The following is a 25,894-nucleotide window of genomic DNA, read 5'->3' on the forward strand; positions in this document are numbered from 1 at the left end:
AGAGAATCCGGTGGTGGCTTGAGCAGCGGAGTTATAAGCATAGGTGACGAAATGTAGAACGTGGTCCCAGTTGCAGTGATCGGAAGCAACTTACATGGCCAGCATGTTGCCGAGGGCGAGTTTAAAACGCTCAACCCTGCCATTTGTCTACGTTAGGCGGAGGTGGTGTGTGAACGACATTGCATTCCTGAAGGACAGCTTCAACAACTTCAGAATGGAATGCGGGATCTCTATCACTCAGCAGCTCTTTGGGAGCACCATGGCGAAGAATGATACGATGTAACATGAAGGAAGCAATGTCGTTGGCTGTAGCAGATGGTAAAGGCGATGTTTCGGCGTAGCGTGCAAGATGATCGATGGCAACGATGATCCAGCGGTTGCCAGTTGATGTGCTTGGAAGAGGTCCGTACAGGTCAATGCCAACACGCTCGAAGGGCTGAGATGGGCAGGGCAGCGGCTGCAGAGCAGCGGCGGGTTGGCAAGGTGGGTTTTTCGGCGCTGGCATTGGAGGCAGGACTGGCGAACGTAACGGTATATCACATGCCAGTAGTACCGATGTTGTAGGCGGGTGAAAGTCTTCAATAAGCCGGCGTGGGCACACTGGCGACCAGCATGGTAGTTGGAGCAAATGATAGAGCGCAGATGGGTCGCAAAGACAAGCAGCCACTTCCGATCATCCGGGAGGTAGTTTCGACCATAAAGAACCTAGTCTCTGATGGCGAAATGATGGGACTGGCGGCGGAGAGCACGGGAAGGAGGTGGTGATGATCGGCCAGATAAGAAATCTAAGAGGCAAGCAACTCATGGGTCTCTGCGTTGCTCAGAAGCCATATCAGTGGGAAAGGACAAAGGATGCAGGGCCGATATACAAGGCACTGCCACAGATGGCAGAACGGAATGTGAGAGGGCATCAGCATGTTTACGGCCGGAACGACAGACGTCGGTAATGTCGCACTCTTGGAGTCGCAGAGCCCAACACGCCAGCTGACCGGAGAGATCTTTCAAAAAAGAGAGCTAGCAGAGTGCATAGTGATCGATGACGTCAAAAGGGCGCCTGTACAAGTAGGGACAAAATTTGACGATTGCCCAAAAGATGGTTAAGCACTCGTTCTTGGTGATGGAATAGTTGGCTTCAACCTTTGTTAGTGTCCGGCTGGCTTAAGTGGCAACGTACTCCTCAAAGCCAGGCTTGCACTCAGCGAGTACTGCACTGAGGCTGACGCCGCTGGCATTGGTGTGGATTTCCGTGGGAGAACGAGGGTCGAAATGACGCAGCATTGATAGAGTCGTCAAAAGGCGACAGAGTGTTGCAAAAGCTTCATCGCAGGCTGGCGACCAGGCTGAAAGGTCGTAGCTGGAGAGGAGTTTGGTCAGGAGTCAGGGGGGTTGATGATAGTGGCAAATTGAGGACTAAGCGCTGCAAGTAGGAACAGAGGCCAATGAAGCAGCGGAGTTCTTTCACAGAAGTGGGCTTCAGAAATACGACTACAGAGCGCAATTTTGCCGGGTCCGGGAGAACGCCATCCTTTAACACAACATGTCCGAGAATGGTGAGCTGCCGAGCTCCGAAGCAGCACATCTTCAAATTAAGTTGGAGACCAGCATTGGCCAGGCATCGAAGAACAGTCTCAAGGTGCTGGAGGTAAGACGAAAAATCCAAGGAAAAGATCACAACATCGTCCAGGTAACAAAGGTGTGTGTGCCATTTGTGCCCTCGGAGAAGATTGTCCATAATGCGCTTGAATGTGGCGGGTGCATTGCAAAGGCCGAAGGGCATGACAGTAAATTCATAAAGCCCGTCGGGTGTGACGAAAGCAGTTTTTGAGCGATCAGCCTCTGCCATCGGCACTTGCCAGTAACTGGAGCGCAAGTCCAATGAAGAAAAGAACTCAGCGCCTTGCAGGCAGTCGAAGGCGTCGTCGATACGAGGGAGAGGGTAAACTCCCTTGCACGTAATCTTGTTCAGAAGGCGGTAGTCTACGCAGAATCAAATAGAACCGTCGTTTGTCTTGACCAAGACCACTGGAGATGCCCATGGGCTGTGTGACAGCTGGATCACGTGGCGCTTAAGCATGTCGGTCACCTGCTCATCAATGATGCGGCGCTCAGTGGCTGACACGCGGTACGGACGATGGTGCAAAGGGGCATGGGTGCCAGTGTCAATACAGTGTGTAATTGGTTGCGCGGCCCGAGGAGGCTTGCTGGTAGTCAAACGAAGCTGCAAAACGTTGTAGGATGGCAACAAGTTGGGCTCGTTGCGTAGGCGTCAGGGCAGCGTCGACGGATCGATGAAAAATATCGAGAAGACGGATTGGTGATGGGAAAAGGCGTAATGGCGCTGATGTGAAGGCCGCCCAAGCTATCAACGAGGGGGTATGGTGCTGCGGGATCGAGCAAGGCAACACTACGAAGTGATTGGCCATGGAGTAAAGTGGTACGGCTGGAGAACGGGTTGGACACATAAATAGTGCTTGAGCCACGAAAAACGTCAGCAGCGCATGAGGCAGCAAAACGGATTTCTGGTCAGCACATCGTAAAGGGGGCGCATAAATTGCAGTTGCGTCGGAGAGAGCAGTACAAGAAAGTGGCACCAGCACTGAAGAGAAAGGCTGAATGTGTCCTCTGAGATGACCCCAGTAGCAGCAGCAGCAATGGGTACATCCAAGGCAGCGTCACTGAAGAGCGATGACTCAAGCTGAGCACGGGCGCAGTCAATAACGGTGTGATGTATGGAGAGGAACTCCCAACTAAGGATGACGTCGTGAGCTGAGCGGACGAGGACAAGGAACTCTATCGTGTATGGAACGTCCTCAATAAGAAGGTGGGCGGTGCAGGCGGCTATTGGTTGAATGTCCTGGGCGCTGGCAGTACAAAGAGAAACTTCAGGAAGAGGCGTCGTCACTTTGAGTCGGCGACTAAGGCTGTGACTGAGAACAGAAATGGCTGCGCCAGTGTCAACAAGTGCTTTGACGGCGACTCCCTCAAAGAACACGGTGATAATATTGGCGGGGATGGGTCTTGGGCGAGTCACTGGCGGCACAATTCTTGCCCCCAGAACTGCGGCCGTTAGTTTTCCATGTGGACAGCGGGTTGGCAGCAGAGCATCGGAGAACGGGAATGTCGGCCAGAAGACGGCGAACGGTGGTAAAAGAGGAATCCAGAGGCAGCTCATGTGACGCAGGCGAGGAGGACTGCGGAAGATCGTACGTCGGCTCATGCCTATAATTGTACAGACGATGGTCAGGACTGCGGCACAAACGAGCCACGTGGGCAGCGACTCTACAGGCATAGCAAATAGGTCAGTTGTCTTGTGTGCACCAGGGGTTGAGAGGCTGTGGCTGTGATTGGGGGCTGCAGGTCGCTGGGGTTCTAATAGGTAGCGAGGAGGCCTGTAGACAGGAGCAGCATGTGAGGGCCGCGGTCGCACCACAGCATCAGCATACGTTAGAGGAGCTGCGATCAGTGACTGCTAAGGAGGAGGAGGAGGGGGCAGTACCTCGGCGACCTGCTCCTGTATGACACGCTGGAGGTTGGGAGTGATCGGAGGCATAGGCATATGTGGGCAGGTACTGACATCGCACAGTACACGGGCCTCTAGAATTTCGCCTCCATCGAAATTCGACTGCCGCGGCCGGGATCGAGCCCGCGTCTTTCGGGCCAGCAGCCAAGCGCTATAACCACTCAGCCACCGTGGCGGCTGGACAAACTGCTGAATGTGCTGCAGGAGTGACTAGTGATCTAGACCACCGTCCCCGGGAAGAGCCAAGCTGGAAATTGTTTCCTCCTGGAAGACAGCACGGCAGGTGGAAAGGCGCTGTTTGCACAGCTCATCGAAGCTTTGGCAGTAGTTTATGACATCACAGACTGGAGATTCTTGGCGACGAGCATCTGGAGGGCATCATCATCATTGCCTTTCACATTATTTCTAATTTTGTCGGCCTCACTCATGGAAGCGTTTATGCGCTTGCAAAGATCAATGACATCTTGTATGTAACTTGTAAAGTTTTCGCCGCTTTGTTGTGCCCGACTACGCAAGTGTTGCTCGGCACAAAGCTTATGCACAGCGGGATGGCCAAAAACCTCTGTCAGGTTTGTTTTAAGATCCGCCCAGCTGGAGATGTTAGCCTCGTGGTCTTGGAACCACTGATTAGCAATGTCGCTCAATTAAAATATAACATTGGTGAGCTTGACGCTGCCGTCCCACTTGTTATACGCACTTATGTGTTCATAGGAGGCCAACCAATCCTGCATATCTGTGTCATCCGTGCTGTTGAAGATGGCTTGATCACGCTGATGCACTGTGCCAGAACAGATGGCAGCCGAGGGAAGCGGTGATGCAGGTTGGGCGGCGGTCTCAGGCATCGCGGAGGCAGTAGGCAATGCTCGGCTGTGAAGCTCCAGGGTGAGGGGATCGCTGGCACCTCCACCACGTATAAAGCAGGACGTCTTCCAAGGCGCTACGTCGCGAACGACAACCAGTACAGTTCAGAGCCAGTCCAGAAGCAGCGATCAGTCCAGAGCACGCACAAGCATCAGAACGTTTAGTGCTTGTCGTCATCTTCTTCCTTAAGCTCCAGCCGCTGGCGGTTCGGGAGCTGAAGGCCTGTCTTACAGTACGCTTATGTAGCCTGTAAATGAGAGCCGCTGAGAAAGTAGCTGTGTGCGATTAAGTTAGAGAGCCAATGGAAATGCATCACCTTACAATTAGCAATGTTCAAGGACATATTTGTCATTTTTGACACCGATTTCCTATTGCTAGTAAGTTTCGTTGTAAGCTCAGACTGTATTTATGATTAGTTGTTTCAGCATAAATTATGCAGTCGTTGGTAAAAAACCCTATGTTAATGTTTATGCACTGAGGAAGATCGTCAATGGAGATAAGAAAGAGAAGTGAGCTAAGCACTGATCCCTGGGGAAAGCCGGAAAGAACAGGGGTAGGGTTAGATGCTGTGTTATTAGTTACTACAGACTGCTTTTTCTCGGTAAGGAAATTTTCTATCCATGCAAGCACAAATGGGCAAAGATTTAAAAGTGGCATTAATTGGCCATCAGGAATTCCATCAAAAAGCTTTTTCAAAGTCAAGAAAGATATAGTAGCGTCTGTTACTGAGTTATTATTTAGGTTAACATGTATGTCATGAAGAAATGTAGCTAATCGTGCTTTGCAGGAAAGGCCTTTATGGAATCTGTGTTGTGCTGGGTGTATAAGATAATGGTGCTCAAGGTGCTTAACAATATTGGAGACAAAAATGTGCTCCATGGCTTTAGATGAGATGGTGGTTAATAATATGAGTCTCTAATTGTAAACGGATGACTTGCTACCCGATTTAAAGACTTGGACGACCTTTCCATTCTCCATTCACTAGGTACATAGCCCGAATAAAGTGACTGCATAAAAATCAATATCAGGTACTATTACCTTTGTGTTTTTCAATATCATAGAATTTATTTTATCGGTACCGACAACTGATGACAGCTTTAAATTACTTATATTAATGATACCAGTAAGTGTAATTACTACTGATACCATAGCTTCATGATTAGTGGGCAAGAGGACTTGGGGCAATTCAGGTTGTGTTCCTGTGTGAAGATTGAGCAAAAGAATCGGTTGAAGGGCTTCTGTGCAATTACTGTCATTGAGTGGTTTATCACAACTGTCAGTGATGGTTACCGCAGTGTTTTGCAGTGGATTGCTTCCCTAAGTTGTCGGGGACTTGTCCTAAGCATATTTGGTAATGTGTCAAAAAAATTTTGCTTCGCGGCTTCACTTCTACCAGCTTTACTGTATGCCTCCCACATGCTTAGGTTATATCTCAATTTTGCTGCCCTGTATAACCGTTTACTTTTCCTTACAAGCTTTTTAATTGCGGTATTGAACCATGGGGCTGATGTTTTGTTTTTAATAGTTGTGGTGGGTACAAACTTCTGAACAAAGCCATTCAGCTTATTTTGAAGAAGGCGCTAGTTTCCTTTAGTAGAACGCATATGAAATCAGTTTTTTGTAAGGGCTGTAGAAATTTCCAGCTCTATGTTTACCACTTGATAATCACCGTGCTTACACAAATGTATTTGTTTGTTAGTGGATTTTTTTTTACGGCACAGGAATGTAAAAGTAGTGAGGATAACTTTACGGTCACTTATTTTTTTAAGGTAATTAGACTTAAGACTAGAAGAGTCAGACATTAGTAGAAGACCCAGTATGTTTGCGCTGCTAGGCGTCTCTATAGTAGCCTAAGTGATCACCTGCGTTAGATGGTAGTCTAACAGGCGGTTAACAAAATTGGCGCATTCTTTAGAAGTTTGGCATGAATTTTGAAGCCAGTCTATGTTAGGGTAGTTAAAATCTCTGAAAAGAAAGAACTCTGCATGTGGGTACTTCATATATAAGTAGTTTAGGGCGTCGCTGAAATGTTTAATCAAGTCTGAATTCAGTTTTGGGGGACGGCAACACACGCCCAACGACAAGCCTGCACGAGCTATTGCTGGTGATCTAAAGCATCTCCAGGGGAGTGTCAATGTGTAATTTAGAATGAAAGATGTCTCCTTTTACCACAATCAAGATGCCACTGCCTCTACTGCGTAAATGATCATGCCGATATATTATGAATTCAGGCGAGTAACGAAAGATTTCCGAGTCTGACAGCAGGCATAAGCCACGTTTCCGTTAACAAAATGATGTCGCATTCCCAAGATTGGATTACTATGCTGGTTAGTTAGTTAGTTAGTTATATTGATTTTAATGGTGCAAAAGCAACTTAGGCTATGATGCGCCAAACACACGGTTAGAGCTTTTGTTAAAGGTTACGCTTTTTATATCTATGCTGGTATCGGTTCATTTGGATAGGATACTTCCAATGTAAGTGTTGTTTCTGTGTTCTGAAGTGTGGCTTTCAATGTTAAAAGATGACTGTCTGGTGATAGGCCGGGGTAAGAGGTGCTCATCTAGCCATTGAAAGCTCATTTCCTTCACAGCCTTTTCAGAGCTGCTGTAGAAATAAGATTTCATTCCAATGATCAACCTTTTGTACCAGAGCTTGAAGCAGACGTCCTTTTCACATGCAAAGCGTACCAATTCCTTACGAATGGAGTGGGTAGTGGCAGAAAAGTCCTCACCGATACTGCATAATGTATCTTTGAGTTTGAACCCCTTTGAGAGAATGAGCTCTTTTGTTTTAACTTTAACTTTCCCATTGTCTTGGTGCACCTTAAGTGTAGATCACCTATTTCCAAAGAGGTATATGGCCTTGAAGATGCTTTGTATGCATATGCACCATACTGGATGTGAACAATACTCTCTGCATTCTACAACATTACTCTGCCACTTCACAAGAAGGAATGTGTAGTGCAATCACTTCTCTTCACAACTCCACAGAACTCCACATGAATGTTCACAATTCACAACTCCACACGAATGTTGAGCTTGATAAATGTAACGGAATAGAGAAAGCCACATGACAATGACATTTATATGCCTCTAAATGTAACACTAACCGATGGGACATTAAAAAATTTGTATGAAAACAATGCTACTCAATAGGCAGAGTTCTTCCTCCTCAAATGTGGCACGAATATTTCGCTAGTGCAAGTGCTAAGGCTATGCAGTTCAGGCACCAGCCCTGCTTCCTCTGCAATGCGAGGGTTGTTGAAGAGCAGCATGGACTAGAGAACAAACTCCCTTCTGCTACAGCCCTCGTCAGGAATATCGCCATGCCTAAACCGCAGTCATCCAATAGCTCTCATGAGAGTTTGCACATTGGTGGTGAACGATTCATTCTTCTGAGATGCAATAGCCCGATGGAATGCCCTGCCTATATAATAATATTGCTTCATGCACAGATCGAGCCATTTTTCACACTAAACTAGCGATTCACCTGTATTTTGCATGATGTTTTTCGCTATACCAAATAATCTGACCCTGTGCTACTGTCCCTTCTTTTATGATCATTTTTGTTTTGTTTCGTTCCTTTGCTTTTTGTGTTGTTATTGTTGAACTGGTATCATTATGTTGTTACACACTGCTCTTGCCTCCACCTTATATAATGCCCACGGGCCTTTAAGGCTTCAATAAATGATATGAAATTAAATAACCCAGCTGAGGAAATGGACCTATAGCCAAGGATGGGAGAGAGTTGGCCATTAGAAAATCTGCTGAAATAGGGTGGCGACAGCAGGTACAGGACAGGGTTAACTGGTAATCAATGGGACAGGCTTTTTTTTTTTCTGAAGTGGAAATAATCTGGCTGATGATGATGACATGGTTGTCAGGTAGAAGGAACACAGTCACTACACTCAGCAAAAGCCACAAATAAAAAGCACTATACCTGTAAACAATGTGACTGACGTGATCACTGAAGCTAACTGTCTTCTTGGGCTGGATGCTTTCAAGGGAGCTGGCTGGACATGACAAGTCTGAATCTAAAGACGTGGCTGAGAAACAGTCATCGCTTGACTCGGATATGGTACGCCTCCAGTCAATGCCGTTCTTTAGAATGCCTCGTCGAGTACGCTCAGGTATCTAGAAGAAATGTAAAAAGTGCACATTACCACTGAGAACTGAATGGCCTGAAAAAGACACACTCCAAAAGGTGCAGTTGTATAGCTATTAGTAATGTGTGTGTGTGTGTGTGCGTGCGTGCGTGTGCGTGCGTGCGTGCATGCATGCATGTATGTATGTATGTATGTATGTATGTATGTATGTATGTATGCATGCATGCATGCATGCATGCATGCATGTATGTATGTATGTATGTATGTATGTATGTATGTATGTATGTATGTATGTATGTATGTATATGTGCAGAGTCTTTAAATCCATCAAAACTACCTAAAGCAAGGTTGAAAATGCACCACAGATAACCTGAAAAGAAGTGATGCAGTTGCAGACGGCTTGTATGATGTGCCAAAAGAGAAGAGGAACCAATCATACTCTCCCTTTTGTTTTAAATGAGATGATCACTCAGAAGCACCCCTGCCTTGCTCCTAGTGCTGTGGCCACATATAACTCATGCAGTATTTCATACTAAGGGCTATCAGGCATACTGCAGTGGAGGGCCCTGGATTGATCAACCACCTAGGAATTTTTAATGTGCACAAAAACCTCAGCACATGGTGCCTCTTTACTTGTCCGTAGTGTACTGCAATACACTACTGTGTATCACCTTTATCAGCAATGTTCAAGCGATATCTAGCTACCCAACTGTTATTTGTGATGCTTATCTGTGCACTTGTAACCATCAGGCTCCTCCAACAGATATGTGGCCACCTTATCTCTGAAAACCTTCTTTTGGTGGCAATTTTTGCGATTCTCTGCAAATTTCAAGGCACCACTGAATTTCTGCAAACATTTTTTATAAATAACCAAGTAACAATGGAGTTATAGTTTCCACAATTTGGCACTTTTGGTGCAGTTTCTGCCATCCATATATAAGCTATACAATTTAGCAGCTATGGTACCACATAGTTTCTCTTGTACATTGATGAACAGTTACCTCCACATGCAAATTTTTTTCTTCCCATCGGAAGAAACCCATGCCAGAAGCCTACATCATACATGACTGGCCTGCACATGTCTCTTGAACATAGCAGGTCAAGATAGCATACTGCGCAAAACACAATTATCTCAACAGCAGAGTGGGAAGGCACTGTTAATAGGCCAGCAGTGCACGTAAATCATTCCGCTTTCAACAGAGATGGTGCACCAGTGAGCACAAACCTATAACACAGAAATGCAAATGCACAAGGACTTGAAGCATAGACATTAGCCTTCACGTAAGAAAATGAATAGTGCACAAAGAAGACTAGAGGTGCAGCGAGTAGGCCACTAGTCACCAAAGAGTGCTTCATCCCACTCTCGTTCCATCAACAGGCAAACCGATCATTATTAAGCATAACACTGACCATTGAAAATTCTTGATTTCTGCTGCATAAATGCTAGTACCGTTACTATGTAAGCAAAAAAGAGGGAGTGTAGAAGGGGCTTTGGATTTAATTTCTACTCTTTTTCACAGCTCCAAAATTTTGCAAACAGTTAATCACCACAGCACTTATCTGCAGCTTTCAAACTTGGGGCTAGGTCGTTTATGTGGGTTGCCACAAATTTGCTTCATTACATGCGTAATTCTTGTCTGCAATGCAACAAGCAAGTGTGATACATTAAGCCACAGGTTTTTTCCTTTCTTTCCTGTTTGTTCTTCAGGCCTCAGGCAGACAAACTAGCAAACGTTCAAGTGGACTACCCAAGACATTCACATCTGATAAGCCCTTAGTTTTTATTTTTCCATTTTTCTTGTTATGGTTGACATTTTTAAAATCGTTTCTTGTTTATTCATCAAGCTGGAATTTAATTCTGATCCTTTTATGCATCAACACAAATTATTGAATATGATATGAAGTTGAGCTGCCATTTCGGGCCCACAACCCAAAGCCCAGGCCCGGCCCAGGCTCTGACAAAAATTGCTGCCCACGCATGGCCCAGCCGGGGCTTTTGGGTAAGCCTGAGCCCGTGCAGCCCGCACTCCCATCATATCTTAAGCCTCAATGAATTGATGATGCCTTCTTTTCACAGAGCCTTGCCTTGCAATGGTGCCACAAGGACCATGCGGTGATGCTGAAAGTATATATGGAACCACTACAAACCTGAAGTCATGCTAAGGAGGAAAGCCATGGGCTTCAACACCACACAACTACAGTATCACCTTGCTTTCTTAGTTTTTAAAACCTGGCCACATCAGCAAAACACCCTGGCCTTCATGCTTCAGAAAGCCATTGTCCAATACCTAACAATGAATTCCAAAGTAAAGGACCAGAGCAAAGCATTTTTAATACACCTGATACTGATAGGACCAAACATCAGTCTGAATGGTTGCAATGCCTTGTGGGAAGGTTCCTCTTCCGCTTCCGTTCCGCCATTCTAAGGCTCAATCACACCTCAACCTCACGTTGTTGGTGGTTACTTCTCAAGCTACCCTGGATTTTGGCAGCACCGACAGCATACTACAACCAGTTCTCTGAGTTATGGCGGCTTTTTGTCATGATCATGGTCAATTGCACTCTGTGTGGTTGCAACAACAGGTTGGACAGAAGATCTAATTAAATGCATGTGAATGAAAAAAGATAAAAGCAGTAATATTTTGCCTGAAAAACAAACCAGTTTCCCCCACACGATAGTATCATATATAACTCAAGACAAATAGAAATCGTTGATCATTTTAAATGCCTTGGTCTAGTATTTTCTTCAAATATGTTGTGGGAAGATCCCGTGAACCACGCTGTCAAACAACTGGCCAGAGTAATTGGTACGATTGGTTGCTTAAGATACTGCATTCTTTCTAAACTGATGAAATTACTTCTTTACAACTCACTATTTTATTTTCACATTAACTACTGTTAGCTTGTTTGGGGCACAGCAACAGATTCCTGTCTACAAAAAATTCACATTTTTGCAAAAAGTTTCTTCGCTGTCTTTAATGCAAACTACAGAGCACACAGCAAAGGTTTTTTTCTAGCAACTGATGTAATGAAAATATGATTATCAATACCACCTGAGCATTCGTTTTAAAATAGAAACTAAAAATGGCAATCATATTTGGCACCTGGCAAATTTGCAAGAAAAGAAAAAGAGCAACCGTTTCAGACAGCCTGAAAACTGGTTGGTGCTAACAGCATGCATAAACACGGGGGAAAGGTGCCTGCAACATACACTTCCTTCCATTCTAAACGCGTACAACAAACTTGTTTACCTAAACCTGTTTACCTGCACACATCGTGAATTGTGTTGTATGTACAATGAATGCACTGCCAAATTTTAGGCATCCTTGAGCTGCAATAAGTATGTTTGCTTTCCCTACACTTTGAACTATTCTTTCCATTGCGCTTGCTATTTATGCTGTTATTGATACACGAAGGTCTTGAACATGAGATTCCTGCTTTGATGAACATGAAATTTACGCTGTGTGTCCATAACTACAGATTAGATTTTATTTGATCATATTATTTTGTTTTGATTTGAATTGTGCCATTTTTTTCTCATTCATTTGACAAATAAAGCTGTCATGCATGTGATGTTTTCCTTTTGGTTGCCTGTCACTGCTGTTTGGTATATAGGAGCTGCAGCCTAGTCAAGCTGTTCATGACAGTTTTTTCTGCAGCTCCTCTGTCACAGTAATTTCGGAGACAAAAATAAAGTTATTATTTTTATTATGATCTGCTGTGCATGAAAACACAGAAAAGGTGATATTTTTTTGTTCCCCTACATCACTCGCAGGTAGTGCAGCAGGACGCTCGAGCTGGCAGTGAAGCATCGTGTGGAATGGTTTCCGAGTCTCCGCCAAGACAATATCAACGTAATGCTGATGCAGTGCAAAGCATGCAGTGAGCATTTTGCCTCAGTCTTCTTGAGTCGCGGCTCCGGAATGAAGCCACTCGTAGGATAGTTTTGTGTGTCCAGAGATTTATTTGCTTTGAGTTGTTCACGCGTCACACAGCTAGTTGTGCGCACCAAGTAGTCCTTGATATCAGACATGTCAACCTTTGGCACAAGGACAGTTCATCTTTCATGACCAAAGACTGGTAAATGCCACCGCACAGAGCTACCTGTCCTTCGTATCGCTTCCTTGCTACTGCATCAAAGGCCTGTGCCACACTGACTCCATGTTGGGCGTCTAGGATATTAATGCAGTTCATATCCGAATTGGAGCTTACACAGCTTGGTCCATAGATATTGTGGACGAGGCAGCCAGCATGGTTGCCAGCACTATCCTAGCTGTCACCGCCGCCCATGTGACATCACTGTGAATGCTACCTACGCACGATATTAGTTTCGATAAGTGGGTGACGCCATGTTTGTTTTAGCCAAGCGCCGCCTACTGACGACGGCATCATGGGCTGAGGATTTCCAGCCCGTGGGCTGCAGACACAGCAGCGTGTGATCTCTGAAAGTGCATTCGCTCATTTTGTTTCAGCCAAAATTGTGCGAGGAGGTCTGCCTCATGTTCATCCTCATGTGTGCTATGATATTAGTGCCTGCAACAACCAACAGGAAGCAGGCAACCATGCTTCGACGGAGCGAACAATCAGTATCGGTGAGTGCCATGCTCGCACAGTTCACGTGTGTAGTTTTTGTCGCTGGTTGCCTGTAGGGTAAACATGGCATGGTGTTGCATGATAGAATATCTATGGCTTCAAGGAGCACAGTTTCTTATGCATGCTCTCGCTGCCTGCTTGGCCTAGGCGAATGTGACAATTTAGACTGCAGAGTTTACAATAGTCCCCCCGTTCGCGAATTGAACATTCGGGAGATAAAAGTGAGCTACGTGACCGAAAAAATCCATGTCCGATCACTGCAATATTTCTTTTCCGGTGATACAAATGATGAAATTGATATTCGGACCCTCCTGCTGCTCACATAGGGCTGCTCATACTACGAGCGATAATACAAGCCAGTTCACTGAAAGCAACATGCATTTTACTAACTCCACTCCTGCCAGTACTCATTGGTCCACAAATACCGAAAAATGTGTAATTACACGGACTGATAGGTTGATACTTTAATGCAATGCTATTACCGCTTACTGGGAGGCTGAATCGTCACGCCTGTGTTGAGATTGGCAATCTCAGTTTGGGAGAGGCAACGCTCAAATCGTAACATTTGTTGTATTGCTGGCACGGTTATACATCGTTTAATTGAGTGGACCTATTTACCATGTGCTTTCACGCGAACGATTTGTTACAATGCACGGCAGAGTTTACTGTCCTTTGCATGCCGTGTGTTCTTCCTTCTTTCATTGCTGTCACTGCATTTTTGCTCACTTTGCACTTGGGTAAAAAGTTGTGTGTCGCCGACTCCATTTATGCCATGCTGTGCAAATGCGATTAGTATTTTCATACTAACGGCATTTTTTTTTTTTTTTTCAGGTGGCGATGCCTACATGCTCCCAGTGTTTGTGAATATATGAGGTGGTGAAACGAGGTTGTGGAAAAATTTGTGAAGTCCCTAGATCATGAGCTATTGAATTAAAACAGCTTTCCCTGAACAATCCAAAAGCCCAGTCTTCTAAAATTGGCAGGCCAGATGTGGTTCATTCTGCACCCGAAATTAAGTACATATAGTGGGTTTCCTTCTGTCTGAATTTCATTCACAAAGTGCGCTGAACATATGTGTAAGCTTGCTGTTGGCACAAGTTTTTCTCCTCACTAACAACGTCCACTGCTGATGTATTACCCCTGTCACACGGGCATTTCGGAGGCCCTCAAACCAATAGTCTATCGACTCAAAGGTCGTTGAACGCTGCTAAACTGCCAGTTTCAATGGCCATCGAGTCAATAGTCTGTCGAGTCAACAAAGCAGCGCAGAACTATCGAGAGCCTTCATGCGTTGCCCAAGGTTGTAAGCGTTGCTTCAAGCAGTGCCAAAGCGCATTTGCGTGCAAGATACATTCACAGAACAAAAGAATGAACAAACATTATTCTCCTAAACATTAATGCAAGCAGTAAAATATTAGTCTGTACAGTCTGTACAGGTCTGGCTTAAAGAGCATTAATTTTATACTCTCTATCGCAGAAGAGCAGGGAAAAGTCAACGGTACCAGTTTTGCCACAGCACTACAAAACTGTGGCAGCAAATTGTACAAAAGGCAGTGTCCTTTGAGATAACGCAACTGGCCTTTAACGATAACTAAAAACCTTCTATGGCTGTAAAAAAGTTTTTCAAAATTTATTTCAGATTTATGAAAACATTTTCATTATTTGCACAAAATAAAAAGTAGCAATTCTGGCACCACACAAACTTGGCGCAAAACATGAGAACCATTTCAATGGCCACTGAGATTTGCAGTGTAGCAGCGACACTACTCCTTCGAGTTCAATAGCAATTGAGAATCTTGAAGGCCACTGAAACTGGCCGCGCAACTCCTTCGAGTTCAATAGCAATTGAGAATCTTGAAGGCCATTGAAACTGGCCGCGTGACAGGGGTATAACTCTGGGCTAGTGGGAAAGTGGTGAAGAAACGGACATTGCAGACGCATTGAGACCTCAGCATAACATATTAGTGGTGTTTTTTTCTATTTTCATTCACTACTGCCACAGCCCGCATAAAGCGTTCATAATTAGAGGACACTGGCGCTGCGTACAATATTTCAGTTTACAGACGCAAACATGCACTTGACCGGTATCTGAGCAAGTTGAGCTGTGTGCCGGATGAACGGATTAACAGCCCCAACAGTGGGGTGTAGCGCAGCGCATGTGTTTGAGAGTATTTCTCCAGATCTCCTGCCAGCTCCTCTTAAAATGGTGTATAAGCTGGATGTCTCAATTAAGGTGGGGTGAGACTTTAGGAGTAATAATAAAAATTCTGTAGAAATGGTATATTCAAAGCTATATTAATGAAACTTGACACAAATATGCACAGAAGCTAGATACAAAGAATTTAATTTTTAAAAATTTACCACTCAGTTTTATTTTTACACTTTTGCTCCATTTTTTCAGAAATGGCTCCTAACAGCACTGAAATTAGCCGTGAGGAAAGACATGTTTATACAGGAGTGAACTAAAATTATAAGCAGCAAAACTATTTTATAGAATATTTTCATTTTAAATAGTGAATTCACTCAATGGAAATGAAGAAAAAACTCTACAGAATGTAGTTTTTGCTGCAGGCTTATAATTATAGTTCCACTTCTGTAACATAAACATGCAAGGGGAACAAATGTGTAAAAAATTAAAATAAATTTTTATTTTACACTTTTTGTAACACTACTTCTATGCATATTTTGTGCCAAGTTTCATTACTGTCGCTCTGATTATGCCATTGCTACAAAGTATTTTCTTTTTCCTCCTTCTAAAGTCTCACTCCACCTTAAGTGAGATCAAATTCTGAATGGAACCACTTTTCCGCGATAGCGTATACAGCTCATTTGGTCGAAAAGCCGTTGGCGTAGTAGTTAGTCAGCACCGCGTGTCACAAATAATCTGGGGCTGCGTAAAAAAAAAAAAAAGCCTCATGGTAATTTGTAGTTCTAGTGATTGATGATTGATTGGTGTGCAATACGTGATGATGAGTTAATGAAATCATTGTAATTGAATAATTAAATAAATGAAAAAATAGGAACAATGGGAGTTTTAAGGTGTCAAAATGATCGGAATGAAAAGCCGATGCTTGATGATGCTAATTAAGAAAATTTAGAGTGTGTAATTGCTCAATTAACTAATTGAAACAATTAAAAAATGTGTTCAAAGGTGTCAAACTGTTCAGAATAGAAAGCCTATGCCACTACGCTATCACATCATACACTTAAAGGAGTATAGACACCTAATTTTTGGGTGCGTGTTTTCTTGTTTGTATTGATGTGTAGGGCATCATTATACATGGATTACCACCTCGTATTCTCCTACGACCGGTAAATAATTTATAATCGAATTTCTTTCTCGTGCTGTTTCGGTTTCGGTTTCAACAGCTGAATGAGGACTGTAACGTCAAAGAGTGGTTTTATGTCACATGAGGCATGAAAACACTGCAATATAATCGCTGCTTCTACATTTGTTGTCACTCTAGCTCTTGAGGAAGGTTGTCTTCAGAACTGTAGTGAATTAAAACGATGACGCAGTGATTATATCGACGTTTTTCCATGCCTCACGTGACATAAAACCACTCTTTGACGTCACAGCTATTGTAAGGCTGTTAAAACCGAAACCAAAACAGCATGACAGGAAAAATACAATTATAATATATTTTGTGGTTCTACGTAAATACCACATGGTGATTCAGTGCACATTAAAGAACCCCAGGTGGTCGAAATTTATGGAGCCCTTCACTACAGTGTCCTTCATAGCGCGAGTCACTTTGGGACGTTAAACCTCCATAAGCCATAAACCACATGGTGATTCATGTGTAGTAATGTCTTCCGCATCATTGTAGAGAAGAAAACATGCCACCAGGTGTCTATACTCCTTTAATGGGGAGCTTAAGTGTCCTCTCCAACTTTTAGGTGGTTTATGAATCAAGTGGTCCAGGTGCTCCAATACTAGCCCAAACCACCAACCATCCTCTCCTTGTTTTGGTGTCCTGCAAGCTCAACATGGTGCCTGGATGTGCAATATTACTGAAGAAAGCCTGACCACTTCGCCCCAAGTGGTTTTCTGACTGGAACCACAAAAGAGGCTAGTGGAACCATTTGGGCCCAAGTGGTTTTCTTACTGACCACTTGATGGGCAAGTGGAGCCACTTGGCACACCAAATGGCACAGATTACTCCAAAGTGGTTTTCAAGTTACTTCCAAGACCAGATGAGACCGCTTACACTCAAATGGTTCCTAAGTGCAACCACTTGACAGACCAACTGGTACCACTTTGTTGCGAGTGGTACCACTTGTAACACCACTTTGAATTTTCATCTGGGAAAGAAAGGTAACTGCAACAGAACCTCGCTGGTACGTTTAAAAAAAATGTGGGAAATAAAAGAAATTTAATAAAAATGTCATCTGTGTTGTTCTTAACGCAGGAGAAATTTCGTAACATCCAATTCGTCGACAGCTGGCTAAAGTAACAGAGATCTCTTCCTTGATGTTTTCGGGTGCTTCGCCCCCTTGCACCAATGCACTGTCGGGAAACTGCCGCGGCGACCGAGTGCCGCAGCGTTTTCCTCTTCAAGCCGTGTATCTTCGGACTCAGCGCGCTTGTATACAAGCCCATCAATGTAGTCTTCAAATGCTTTGGACCCTGGCCCTTAGACACTGCAAAGAAGCCGCTACGCTGCTCCTCTTCATGCCGCATCACCGCGGCAACGGTCCGCTCGAGTTAGCGAATTACTGAAGTTTTTATATGCTTCGCCCCAATGCATCTAGGCATCGCAGAGAAGCCACCGTAGCGGATGACTGCCACTGCATTCCAGCTCCATGTCGCGTGCCCCAGATTCGGCGTGCTCGTACGTTTGCACATCTGCTGTTGGTCGCTAAACGTATTATACGACGAGAATTTGTCGAAATTTTGAACGCAGATGCCGGGGGATCGTCTTATGCGTCTTATTCGATTTTTATTTTTGAAAATTAAATTGGGCACACTTTTTTCGGTTTCTTTATTTCAGGACGCTACTTTCGGTTTTTTTCGGTGAATATTATTTTCGAAGAATGAAATGCTGACTTTTTTTGGTTGCTGGGCTAGTTGGTAGTTGTCAAACATGGAATCGCAGCGCTGGCAGACAAGGACACAGAGAGAACACACACATACAATTGCACCGATGTGCGTGCAATTGTACAAAGGGCTCCTGTACAAATAAGGGCTCCTTCTCCGTGTTTTCTGTTGATCCGTGCCGCATTGTTCCTCTCATCGCATCAGCGCAATTGTATGTGTGTATTCTCTTTGTGTCCTTGTCTGCCAGCGCTGCAATTCCATGATGTTTTTTTGGTGACTTAATGTAGCAATTCTATGTGGTGAAAAGTCATTTATCTCGGTATTTTTGTCATCCTGAACAATTTATTTACCAGTAATTAATTTAACGTGCGAACGGTAGTATAACTTGGAACTGTGCTTGTAGATAAAAATTGGTACCCTCATTAAAAGAGTAACTCAGTTGGAATTGCTGCTCAGATTTGATTGGATTTGATTTGGGAAGTTTAACGTCCCAAAGTGATTCATGCTATGAGGGATGCCGGGATGCCGCATTGTTCCTCTCATCGCATCACCGCAATTGTATGTGTGTATTCTCTTTGTGTCCTTGTCTGCCAGCACTGCAATTCCATGATGTTTTTTTGGTGACTTAATGTAGCAATTCTATGTGGTCAAAAGTCATTTATCTCAGTATTTTTGTCATCCTGAACAATGTATTTACCAGTAATTAATTTAACGTGCGAATGGTAGTATAACTTGGAACTGTGCTTGTAGATAAAAATTGGTACCCTCATTAAAAGAGTAACTCAGTTGGAATTGCTGCTCAGATTTGATTGGATTTGATTTGGGAAGTTTAACGTCCCAAAGTGATTCATGCTATGAGGGATGCCGTAGTGAAGGGCTCCGGAAATTTCGACCATCTGGGGTTCTTTAGAGTGGACTGACATCGCATAGTACATGGACCTCTAGAATTTCGCCTCCATCGAAATTTGACCGCTGCGGCCGGGATCAAACAACCTGCGTCTTTCGGGTCAGCAGCTGAGCACCATAACCACTGAGCCACCACCGCAGATGGAATTGCCGCCCAATCGTCGCAGTAACCAAAAGATACTTTTTCGTGACGCCCCTTCATGGTTTCTCGTCAATGTCCTACATGCATTCGATTAACCTAGTTAACCGACTAACTGCTCTAAGCAGTTGATGTTAGTGAGCAAACAGTGCTTAGCTAGAAGACAGCGAAGAGATGATGCTTCCCAGTCTGCAGAGGTATGTAGCCTAGCAGAGCAATACCTCAAATTGCACAACTGCAATGGTTAGCCTACAATACCATCGTCGCGTCATACCCCTGGCTTCCCTACTTAATTTTCGACTTTAAGTGTGTGTGACTCGCAATCAGCAGCCAGCTAGCCATGCCTTGCAAGCCAGAAATACTGACTTTTTTCAGTTAGAACTGGATTCGAAAAATGAATTCGACGTACTTTAATCGTTTCTTTTTTTTCTGGTTCAAAACGATAAGTCCAACCACTATCTATAGGAGATTTTTGTTGCCAGAGACATCGACCACATGAAGTGGGATCATATCCCCGAGGTTTTACTGTACTTCAGAGCAAAACTAAATTCTGCAATAGCATTACGAATTATACAAATAATACAGAGACCTTATTATGTTATAAATTACTAAGGATACTTAAATTGGGAATTACATAAAATAAAACATGCATATTGCTAAATTTGATCAGTTTCCATGACAGTTGGCTATCACAGTTTACTTACACTTCTGCTCTCTGCTTCCAAGTCTTCCAGACTGTCAGAGCCCCTAAGCAGCTGCATATCTGCCCACAATTTCTCAGCACTAGTCAGTTCCTTATGTGGCATCTTCTGTCATATAGGCTCAGTTACACTGTGATGGCAGTTCTTTCCTGCCAGCTTTTCTTTGCTCACAGAGCATCCTCTATGCTTCGTGCAGGTATTGTGCAAAGTGACTTTCTTCTTGATTATGCAATTCAGGTGTGGTATATGGGGGGCAAGGGGGGGGGGGGGGGGTACATGTAGTGAAGCTGCACGTGGGGTAAAGAGGCACCGCAGTAGAGGGCTCCATATTAATTTTGACCACCTGGGGTTCTCGGACACACAATGTACACAGTACACAGGCATGTTTGCATTTTGGTTCCACTGAACTGTGGCAACAGCAGTTTGAATTCAATTCCACAACCTTGGGGTCAGCAGCTGAGCATCACAGCCACTGAGCCACTGTGGCAGGTAACAACCAGTTTTAAACATGGAACAATGTGTGACTTACAATGCGATCTGCGACCATAAACCGCACACTTTCAAGGTAAACTTGACAGCTCCCACAACATCCCCTGTAGAACTATAAAACACGTGCAAGGAAAGAAGGCACTGGGCAGCACAAACTCTCAACTAAGCTTTACTGTAAGCATGCAAATTATACAGGGTGTTTTGCACAGCATGACTAAAATTTTAAATAGTACTGGTACATTTTATTTTTCAAGTATGAACACTACAGAGCATATAGGTGCTTTTGCATTCTGCCTCCACCTAAATGTAGCCGCTAGGACTGCAATTCGATCCTGTGATCTTGGGCACAGCAGCTGAACAATGGCGCAACAAAGCTAAGATGGCAAGCTATGAAGGGTTGTGATTCAACTTCGTTCACCGAAACCTCACACTGTTAGGGTAGAGCATAAGCAGGAAAAACTGAACCTGTGCCCCACCTACCCTTGTGCAATGCAAGATAACATCATTGTGCTTGTGGTCCTAGTGCATAACAGCATAACATGCTGTGTGGTGCAGCTGGGAGAAGCTGGATACCTAATGCACTTCTACAGCAAAACCTTACTTTCGTAATTAGGTGCAGGTTGTAAACAGGGAAATATGATATATTTTATACAGATATAGAGAATTATGAGTTGAGGGCTCAACAGGATGTGGCAGGAATGCCATGCTGGCACCATCGCATTAAACTTACATACACCAGCCTATACATACCTGGTATGCACAGGATTCCGAGAGAGACCGCTGCTGGCGGGCTGAAAGTAAATACAATGACTGAGGAAGAGATATCACCACCAGTGCAATAGAACTTAAACAGTCATAGAATCAGATTAGTAGTGCAAGTTCTATCTAACCTCTTTTTAGGAAACAGACAAGTTGTAACTTACCAATAAGTGGTGCTTTTGATTTATGGCTGGCTCCTTCAGCCTCTTTCTTGTTCCTTTCCACTGATTCAACTGAGCTGAACTTAGAGAACTGAGTCTGCACAGAAAGTGTTTTGAACACAATTAAAAAATAAATACACAAAGCAAGGTGTGTTAAAAACCACTAGCTAAGAATGATCACCATGAACAGCAGCAGTCGCATTGCGCCCACTGCTGGACAAAGGTCTCTAATAGACACTGATCTCCAATTAGGCTTATTCTGCACTAGCCGTGGCACCTCACCCCAGTGAATTTCCTAATCTCATCGTCCCACCTAACTCTGTGAAATCCCCCCCCCCTATTTTTTCCCTCCCTTGGAATCTACTCTGTTAGCCCAACAGATCACTGGTCATCTGTTTTCTGCATCACACGTCTGACCAAAGTCCATTTCCGCTTCTTGTTCCCACTAGGGCATCGTTAATTTGGGTTTGCCTTGCAGTCAATACTGCTCAGTTTTATCTCTTGGTGCTCTTTCAGAAAAACACACAGCAGCAGAAAATTGCAAACCAAAGAAAGGGGCACAGAGAGACAACAGGAGAGATGCTAACTTTAAACAATGCCTTATTCAATGGAGACCCATTATATATTGCATCTTTACACATGCACAAAGACTGATGTGCAGAGACTGCAAATCCCCACCTGGCTTCTAGAACAAAGCAAGAAAGAGCATCTTACTCTCAGGTAAAACCACTTACATATCGGTAACATGCAGTTTTATCATGACATTTCAGCAACACTTTGGCGTCAGCCATATGAGGCTCTCACTTGCAGGCCTGACAGCATGCCTTCATTTCTCGAAGAAAGCTCATGCTTACACAGCTTCTTATTCAGGCAGTGGCCAGTTTTCTAGATGTACACTTTGCAATACATGAGCTGGATCTCATAGACGACTTCTGCACAGATGCAGTATATACTGAGCTTCCGTCAGAAAAGAGCTTTGCTGAAAGATGATGCCCATCTTGTCATGGACTGCTGCTCCTTTTTCTGAATATCAACTTAATAAGCCCAACAACACGCATTGCTCTTAATGCTATCTCTATTATTTTTCTTTCCATAGTATACTTTGCTGCCCTCAATCTTATTTCAAGCCTTTTCCTTAATCTCCAAGCTATGAATTGTGGGCATGAACAAAGATGCATTCACTTTGCACACATGTTGCAAGCCAGATGCCTAGCTGCAATGTACTCTGGACTGCATTTATTACAAGGTTGCATGTGCCCTGGAAGTGACCACAACAAGCCTCTCCTGATGTTAAAAACATTGTCACCCCAAGAATGCCAAGCACTCACACATACACAAATACATGGCTAAGCTGAGCACGTAGGTATGACTTTGCACTGTTCTGCATGTACAGTGCTTTTCATCACTTCACAGACCACTTGGCCTCCCAATAAAATTGCCTTTAGTCTTGAGTATCCATGGCACTGCCAGGAAAACAAATGTACAACAATAGGTCTTTCCAGATGAACAACGTGAAAAGAGATTCAAACTTTTGTAAAGCACTGTACACCAGCAAGAGGGCATGCAGAGAAAAATTATTGCCAAAATGACAAAAACTTACGAAGACCAACTTCACTTGCCCCTTCAAACAAAATACAAAACAATACAGATATATAGTTATGATGATTAAACCATGCAGAGAGCTGTAATATCATTTTTTACAAACACAATAGTGTCAATGACTACATGCTTTAAATTAGCTGGCAGATCAATAAAATTGGGTGTTTTTGATTCATAAATCAGGAACTGCATATTTCAAATGGCATAAATGTACCAATAAAGTGAAAACTGACTTGGCACACCTAGGATCACCTGCACAATTTCACTCAGTAGTGCAAGCAAGTAAAACCTAATGTCATAGGTGCTAGGTGCCCACCAAGTAAAGCCATGCAATGTCTAGATATTTTTAGGTTTTTTTTTCGAATGCTAATCTCATACAACTCACAATCAGGAACAGGATCAAAAAAGTGTAAATTAAATATTATCGGAGATAGTTAACAATGGACAATGGCGAACTACGTCAGACAGTTCAGCTCCAGCTCTCGCTGAAATCTGCCTTCCAAGTGCTACACTCTGTGCCTTTAGCGTTGTTACCAGGCTTACTGACAGTGACAAACTTCACACAACAAATAGGGCCTGCCCAACAAATACAGAAGTGCCAGTCGGTCGCCACATCTAAAAGCGAAGCCAAAGCCAACCTGGCTTGCCTGCCAGCTGGAGCCAGTTCATGCCGAAGTGCCGTTTTCATACAGCACACTTAATAATAATAATAATAATTGGTTTTTGGGGAAAGGAAATGGCGCAGTATCTGTCTCATATATCTTTGGACACCTGAACCGCGCCGTAAGGGAAGGGATAAAGGAGGGAGTGAAAGAAGAAATGAAGAATAGGTGCCGTAGTGGAGGGCTCCGGAATAATTTCGACCACCTGGGGATCTTTTACGTGCACTGACATCGCACAGCACACGGGCGCCTTAGCGTTTTTCCTCCATAAAAACGCAGCCGCCGCGATCGGGTTCGAACCCGGGAACTCCGGATCAGTAGTCGAGCGCCCTAACCACTGAGCCACCGCGGCGGGGCACACACAGCACACTTCAGTTTGACAATCAGATCAATTTTAACAAATACCTTGAACGACCTCAGCTATCAATTTATGTGTTATTTTTTTTTTTCAGTTTAAAGATTGCATACGGCGTCAACATACAATGGCGGTGCATAGACAATTGACAAGGCAGCGCTATGTCCCGCCGTTGTTGTGCTGTTCCCCTACAATGAATGCATACGACATCGCCCAAATTTCTGCTTTACTCGGCGTCAACATAAGCCTGGATCATGATGTAGCACTCACCAATATGCCCAAATTAATTTATTATCATTTAACACTCGCCACACACATTGGCAGCCGCTGCTAACCGCCTTTTGGCTCAGCATCGCAGACGACATGAGATTGGATTTATTTTGCACAAGGTAGGCAAATGCCTCATTCAAACGTGTTGCTAAACAAAACCTACCGCCAGACACGTTTGTATGAAACTTGACTGCCAACAAGCCTGCTGTTTACAGGAGAGAAGCACTCTGTCTCCGTGACCGATGAAATATTTGGCGTGCGTTTCTTCACCAGAAAACGAAACGAAAAGCGGAACTGACGAAACGAAAAAACAAAACGCGCAATGCTTACCCTTTCCGTGATGCACGCCATCGGGGGTTCTAACACCAGCGCTTGCAGACGGTCAAAGCCGGTGCCAACAGAAATGGTCATCCAGGAACCCACAGCAGACTTAGTCTTGTAAAGAAAAATAAATAAGATCTTCTGGAGACTGACTACTTTGTACGCGTCGAGGAGGGAGTCTTTAGCAAAGGGAGTTGCCACAGCAACGCTGTAAACTTCTTCAGGTGAGCGGCAGTCAGTGAAAAACATCCGAAAGGCTGCTTTACATGCGCAGAACGACCCTGACACAGTAGTAGGATCAGCGGCCGAGGCGTGAAGCACAAGCATGAGCATGTCGTCCGACTGGCGGACAAGGAACCGGGGCAGGGAGCGCAGGGTCGTCACGTCTTTTTTGACAACGCACTGGTGACGGTGCGACGATGTAAAGCAACGCTGCGGTGCTTTCAGCAGCTCAGGCTCACCGCACCATTTCTGTATCTCAGCTCCAAAGGACAAACCTGCGTGGTCCCAGGGAAGCGTGACCACAAGCCACCCTTCGAGGCGACCAAGATTGGGTTTGCGGTCGTTGAAAGGGGGGACGGAGGACAAACAGTGACTTTGGATGACATCGAACGAAGCTCCACGGTAAATGGAATACACACCCGTGAGCGTGTTCGCACATGGGAACCTTCTTTCCGCATTTAAAAAGCCATGTGCCTCGTGGTTCTGCATGAGTCGATAAACGGCACCTGAAATCGTCATCTCCTTCAGCTGCTTTTGCAGCGTACGAATGAAGTCAGACGTCTCTTCTCCGGTCTCTTCGTCAGCCCATTCACCGCCGTTTTTGCCATAAAAAGTGCCCCTCAAGAATGAACCTTTCCTCTGGGGTAGCATCGCAATGGCGGGCGTCCCGGCAACGATCTCGGGGAGCATGAGGCGACCGCTAGAATCCGTGGTAGAATCTGCGTCACAATTCAGCTTGATAGTGGAGGATCTGGAGGCTCCTGGAACAAACAAGGATTGCAGGCTCATCACATCGGTCATGCTGACAGAGTTTTTCCTCCAGCTGGCTTTTTTCCAGAGACGTTCGAATGCACGCAGCACGCACCGCTCGAGCTGGCTCGTTTACGCGTATATTTTCTTCTTCTGCCGCGCCGCTTATTTCACGTGTTATTTTACTCCAAGTTTCAACGCACGGCAAGAGAGGCCGCCAGTGCCACTGCTGCTCGTGCACGCAGAGTGGATAATGTAGTTGCAAAACTCTGCCATACTCTGCGTAAAAAATACAAACACATGAAAGTACAAATTTAGTCATTTACAGATTACCGCGCCATCTAGGAGGAAGAATTATTTATATTTATTTTCACAGCAAGCATCAAAAATAGTAAAAAAGTTGGTTTTGTACTCATAAGCGGCGCAAACGTCTGCTAGC

General features: G+C 44.4%; 1 protein-coding gene and 1 long non-coding RNA gene across 4 annotated transcripts in view; one reads left to right on the forward strand and one right to left on the reverse strand.

Annotated features, from left to right (window-relative positions):
• LOC144113108 (uncharacterized) overlaps positions 1–14,353 on the forward strand; it is a 28,091-nt gene extending 13,738 nt beyond the window's left edge. The window contains exons 2-4 of the long non-coding RNA XR_013310619.1: positions 12,263–12,369; positions 12,960–13,079; positions 13,912–14,353. This is a non-coding gene — a long non-coding RNA (uncharacterized LOC144113108). The remainder of the gene's footprint in view (positions 1–12,262; positions 12,370–12,959; positions 13,080–13,911) is intronic.
• LOC144113107 (uncharacterized) overlaps positions 1–25,667 on the reverse strand; it is a 40,787-nt gene extending 15,120 nt beyond the window's left edge. Inside the window, exons 1-5 of one of the 3 annotated variants that reach the window (XR_013310618.1) lie at positions 24,493–25,667; positions 22,877–22,897; positions 21,280–21,373; positions 21,107–21,147; positions 8,322–8,515 (exon numbers count right to left, since the gene is read on the reverse strand). Coding sequence is in view for 2 of the 3 variants with exons in the window: in XM_077646019.1 (XP_077502145.1) it covers positions 8,322–8,515; positions 21,107–21,147; positions 21,280–21,373; positions 22,877–22,897; positions 24,493–25,506 (1,364 nt within the window). In the remaining variant the exon portion in view is untranslated. The remainder of the gene's footprint in view (positions 1–8,321; positions 8,516–21,106; positions 21,148–21,279; positions 21,374–22,876; positions 22,898–24,492) is intronic. The other 2 variants (XM_077646019.1, XM_077646020.1) reach the window with 2 other exon arrangements.
• Positions 25,668–25,894: the final 227 nt, after the last annotated feature.

Source organism: Amblyomma americanum, chromosome 1 (genome assembly GCF_052857255.1).
Source record: "Amblyomma americanum isolate KBUSLIRL-KWMA chromosome 1, ASM5285725v1, whole genome shotgun sequence".
Lineage (NCBI taxonomy): Eukaryota > Metazoa > Arthropoda > Arachnida > Ixodida > Ixodidae > Amblyomma > Amblyomma americanum.